The 5,501-nt window shown below is 36.6% G+C and overlaps 1 protein-coding gene across 1 annotated transcript in view; it reads left to right on the forward strand.

The window, feature by feature from the left end:
* Nucleotides 1–909: 909 nt before the first annotated feature.
* Nucleotides 910–5,501, forward strand: part of LOC116546849 (transport and Golgi organization protein 1 homolog) — a gene marked incomplete at its 3' end in the record, with an annotated part of 11,089 nt that continues 6,497 nt past the window's right edge. The window contains exons 1-10 of the mRNA XM_032272983.1: nt 910–1,019; nt 1,265–1,342; nt 1,425–1,535; nt 2,577–2,648; nt 2,830–2,934; nt 3,602–3,724; nt 3,828–3,939; nt 4,869–4,924; nt 5,016–5,106; nt 5,283–5,421. Coding sequence (XP_032128874.1) covers nt 1,310–1,342; nt 1,425–1,535; nt 2,577–2,648; nt 2,830–2,934; nt 3,602–3,724; nt 3,828–3,939; nt 4,869–4,924; nt 5,016–5,106; nt 5,283–5,421 — 842 coding nt within the window. The remainder of the gene's footprint in view (nt 1,020–1,264; nt 1,343–1,424; nt 1,536–2,576; nt 2,649–2,829; nt 2,935–3,601; nt 3,725–3,827; nt 3,940–4,868; nt 4,925–5,015; nt 5,107–5,282; nt 5,422–5,501) is intronic.

Here is a 5,501-nt window from a genome sequence, read left to right on the forward strand (position 1 = left end):
ATAAAGTTTCTTATTATATTTTTCTTAAATTGTAACAATATTTTTACATTCTTATTCCTATTAGAAGATTGCTTTTTGTATTAATCTGTTCTCACACTGCTGTAAAGAAATACCCAAGGCCAGGTGTGATGGCTCATGCCTGTAATCCCAACACTTTGGGAGGCCAGGGCAGGAGGATTGCTTCGGCTCAGGAGTTTGAGACCAGCCTGGACAACATGGAGAAACTCATCTCTATTTTAAAAAATACAAAAATTAGCCAGGTGTGGTGGCAAGCACCTGTGGTCTCAGGTACTTGGGAGGCTGAGACAGGAGAATTGCTTGAGCTTGGGAGGTGGAGTTTGCAGTGAGCTGAGATTGTGCCACTGAACTCCAGCCTGGGCAATAGACCGAGACCCTGTCTCAAAAAAAGAAATACCTGAGACTGAGTAATTTATGAGAAAGAGGTTTAATTAGCTCATAATTCTGCAGGCTATACAGGAAGCATAGTGGCATCTGCTTCTGGGGAGGCCTCGGAGAGATATCACCCATAGCAGGAGGTAAAGCAAGAGCAGGCCGTCTTACATGGCAGAAGCAGGAGCAACAGAGAGTGAGCGGGGAGATGCTGCACACTTTTAAACAACCTGACTCCACAAGAACTCAGTCACTGTCACAAGAACAGCACCACAGGGATGGTGATAAACCACTCATGAGAAATCACCCCTATGATCCAATCACCTCCCACCAGGCCCCACCTGCAACACTGGGGACTATAATTTGACTTGAGATTTGGTGGGGACACAATCCAAACCATATCACATTTCAAAACCATAATAGTTATGTCAAGAAGTCCTTTTTCCTCATAGTGCCAGATAACATGTCTTTCTGCCGATACATTGGGTCATTCAGTTTCATTTAGTGATCATAATAACCTTATATATTTTCTTTTTTCAGTCACTGAACAGCAGATTTCTGAGAAGTTGAAGATTATTAGGAAAGAAAATACAGAACTTGTACAGAAATTGTCAAATTATGAACAGAAGGTATAATTATTCTTTTTTTTTCCCCTGGTCCCAGCTTGAATTATTTTCACCTGTCTTATTGTTCAGTTACTATGGTATTTTAAAATAATATTTATTATTCCATTAATTCCTATAAACAATCCAGAGCTTAATCAATCATGTGTGTAAAGTACTGTTTTCTTCTATAAGAGGTCAGTCACTCCAAAGTAAATTCCAATAGCACAATACTTTGTATTTCTGGATTCTGAATGCTTTATTTTTTGCAGATCAAGGAATCAAATAAACATGTTCAAGAAACCAGGAAACAAAATATGATTCTCTCTGATGAAGCAATTAAATTTAAGGTAAAAACTTCTTTTGGGGATTACATTTTAAAACAAAAGTAAAAATTAATGAATATAACTAAACTTAACATCTTTTTTGTAGGATAAAATCAAGACACTTGAAAAAAATAATGAAATTCTGGGTGACACAGCTAAAAATCTTCGTGTTATGTTAGAATCTGAGAGAGAACAGAATGTCAAGAATCAGGATTTGGTAAGAGTTTTGCTGCTAAGTGTTACTAATAATTTTGTTTTTGAACTCTGTAGATGGATTTGAACTTTTTATTTTTCCATAGTGTTCTGTGAAGTAAGAGTGTGAGTCAGGGAAGTTGAACTACTTCTGTCCGTTTTTGTGGGATTTTAAGTACTTACACAAGAAGTTACTCTTATGGGCCTAGGAAGTATTTTGGTTCTCAACCCTAGGTAATTGTTGATTGCTTGGCTCTGCCCTCCAAAACATGTGGAGCAATTAAGAAACCACAACCCAGTTGAACAGTCCTTTGTTTTGTTTTGTTTTGCAAAGTTTTTTTTCACTATAAGCATTTTACTTTATTAATAGAAGAGTTTCAGAATGACATAAAAATTGCAAAGATAGTAAAGAGGGTTCCCATAAATCCCACATCCTATTAATCTTGATGGCCTGACTGAGCTTAGTATTGCCAGGTTTCTTCACTGTAAAATTGCTTTTTTTTTTTTTTTCTACCTTTTGCGTTATTGTACTCTTTGGAAGGAAGTTAGTAACACAGCCCACAGTTAAAAAGTGAAGGATTACACTCCATCCCCTTGAGGAGCCAGGATCTTCATAAATCATTTGGAATTCTTGTATATGCATGATCTGTCTATTCTCACTCCAATTCTACCATTTTTTAATTTAGGCAAGAAAATTTTTAAAGTACCTTGGGGATTTTTTTTTCTCTCTTGCCCCAAGGGGAAAAAAAAAACACATTGATTTGAACTGGTTAACTTGAAAGTTTTCTCAGTTTCTTTTCTTTCATCTTTTAGTCTTGCCACCTACCACATTTTATTCTAACAAGGAAGGTTGTGTATTCCATGAAATATTTACGCCTTTGATTATTTTCATTTACCTCTTTAAGTTCTTGATTTTTGCCTAGGGCTAAACTGAAAAACCTGCTTTTACCTGAAACAAAGGATGGCTCTGAGATTTACTTCATTGATGTTTCCTCTTTTTAGTGTATATCCCAGTGTTTCTACTGAAATCCTTATATGCATTTTGTGTTCTGTTTTTACATGGCAGATATCAGAAAACAAGAAATCTATAGAGAAGTTAAAAGATGTTATTTCCATGAATGCTTCAGAATTTTCAGAGGTAAAGCTGACTATAATTCCTGCAGGACATTAAAACTATATCATAGTTTTATTGAGGAGCAAAAATTTGATACGTGCTAAAATGTGCAAAAAATGAAAACTAAGTGATGTTGGTTTGGGAAAATAACTTTTTTTTTGGTTTTCTTTTCAATTAATTCACTAATAGGAGTGTTTTGCATTAGGTTCAAATTGCACTTAATGAAGCTAAGCTTAGTGAAGAGAAAGTGAAGTCTGAATACCATCGGGTTCAAGAAGAAAATGTTAGGCTTAAGAAGAAAAAAGAGCAGGTAAAGGAAAGTACATGCCCGGATCATGTAAAATAGAGAATCCAGTATCATAACACATGAATACCTTTTTTCAGATCTAGTTTTAAGGTAATGTACATGCAGGATTCTGTTCTTAGATATACAGTTTAAACTATACTTCCAAAATTGAGTATAGGTATACACTTTCTGTCTGTTCTGGATTTTCTGTTCTGTACAATTTATTTTGCCCATCAGAGTATTTAGTCTTGTTTTGTCAAACACCAATTACTATTAACTTGAGTAGCCTTAAGTGGGTAATAGATTGACTTTTTAGACCTAAGAATTAGATATTTTATCACCCTCCTTTTAGTAGTTACTGCTTCACTAGCCAAGGGAAGATTACATGATCAGGAGTCTAGACTTGAGAGATAGTAGAATGAGCCCTTCAGTTCCTTCTGGAAGTGAATTATTTGAATTGGCTATAATTTACTGGAGGATGCAATAAACGAGATCAATTTCCTTTTCAGCTCTGATGTTCTCACTATAGCTCTGAGGATTTGGGTCACTTTCTCTTCCCATTTAACCAAGGTCTTACCCCATAGTGATAGGCTAAGGAGAGGCATGGCTCCTTACCTCCCTGTCTCATTCACTTGGTCTTGTCCCCAGTGCAAAAGCCCTAACCTGTGGGAATCCTGGTTTAACTTTTCAGTTGCAGCAGGAAATTGACGACTGGAGTAAATTACATGCCCAGCTCAGTGAGCAAATCAAATCATTTGAGAAGTCTCAGAAAGATTTGGAAGTAGCTCTTACTCACAAGGATGACAATATTAATGTAAGTACATTCTCATGAATACAAGCTTAATTCTTGTGAATTATCATGAAATCCATTGAACTAAAATGGAAAGACTCTTAATGCCCTTTTGCTTCTTTTCTAGGCTTTGACTAATTGCATTACACAGTTGAATCAATTGCGGTGTGAATCTGAATCTGAGGGTCAAAATAAAGGAGGAAATGATTCAGATGATTTAGCAAATGGAGAAGTGGCAGGTAAAATCAGTCTCAAGGAGGATGGACCCCTTTTCCCTTCCTATCTTTAAGTACACTAATGCTACTTTTCATCTGGTTGCATTTCCTCTTAAGCTTTAGAGATGTTAACACATATCACTGGATTTGTGTATATGTCTATTTGCATTGGGCAGAGGTGGATTGCTAGGGTATGGCGTAGCAATGAGCATGCAAGGAACACTGACTTTGTTTTTACATCTCCTTGAGACTAGAAGGGTGCACGGGAGCTGCACTGGTCATATCTCACAACTTTAAGTATTGAACATATACAGTAATAGAAACTGCATTTCTCAATTGAATGGAGATAACATTTTAAAACTCGTCATCTCAGGTGCTGTTTGGTTTTAAGGCCCACCACTGGTTTTAAGAGTACTGAGGTGATTGGAGGCATAAACTAAGGCTGTGAGAGAAAAGCACAACTGGTTTAAAGAGTACTGAGGTGGTTGGATCCAGAAACCAAGGCCATGAGAGTGGAAGCTATAGGGTAGTAGTGTTTACTGATGAGGAAAGTGTTTCAGATGTTGTCTCTCAAGTTGGATATTGCTTACATAGTCAGCGTTTTAAACCACACCTGATAGCAGATTCTGGAAGAGAATAGGAGGGAATCTTTCTGAATGAGACACTTACTAAGCCCAGGTGGAGATAGATCCGAGATAGAAGACAGAGCTTTATCTCACATGTTTCTTCTTGCTCAAGAATGGCCTGTATAACATGTTTATTGTGCAAATGGTAATTCACTTTTTGGATCTAGGTTTGCAGTTCTCTAAAAAGTCAGTCTAATCCTATTCTATTTTTTTTTTTTGGTTCTTTAAATGTTTGAACATGACAATTGTTTAGTTTTGCATAAATCAAGAAAATACAGATTTAAAATGCAAGGGAAGAAAAAGCAATGAAAGTCTTTTGTTTTTTAGGTGACCGGAATGAGAAGATGAAAAATCAAATTAAGCAGATGATGGATGTCTGTCGGGTATAGTCCTTTTTTAGAGTCCCATAAGTGCCTGTGAATGCTTTTACCATGTCTCACTTATATGAATACTTCTCTCTTCTGTAATATTTAGACACACACTGCAATATCGGTAGTTGAAGAGGATCTAAAATGTTTACAACTTAAGCTAAGAGCCTCCATGTCCACTAAATGTAACCTGGAAGGTAGGTTACTTCTTGAGAAGAAATTGCTATGTGTTGGTAAGATCCAAAATTGCATTAGATAGATAAAGAGTGGTTTCCCGCTTTCATACTTCTCACTCCTCTCAGCACCAAACCCCCAACCAAGTTCCCAAGTTCTTGTGCACACATGTAGAGCTCAAATGTTTTACCCTTTACAGACCAGATAAAGAAATTGGAAGATGACCGCTACTTACTGCAATCTGCCAAAGATGGACTGGAAGATGAGTGCAGAACCCTGAGGCAGAAAGTAGAGATTCTGAATGAACTGTATCAGCAGAAGGAGATGGCTTTGCAAAAGTAAGATTTTCATCATTTACTGTTCACCATCAGGTGTCTAAATAAAGGTGTACTAATATAGACAATGTTATCTTTTTTAG

Source organism: Sapajus apella, unplaced genomic scaffold (genome assembly GCF_009761245.1).
Source record: "Sapajus apella isolate SASKATOON/1434 unplaced genomic scaffold, GSC_monkey_1.0 scaffold1522, whole genome shotgun sequence".
Classification (NCBI taxonomy): Eukaryota; Metazoa; Chordata; class Mammalia; order Primates; family Cebidae; genus Sapajus; species Sapajus apella.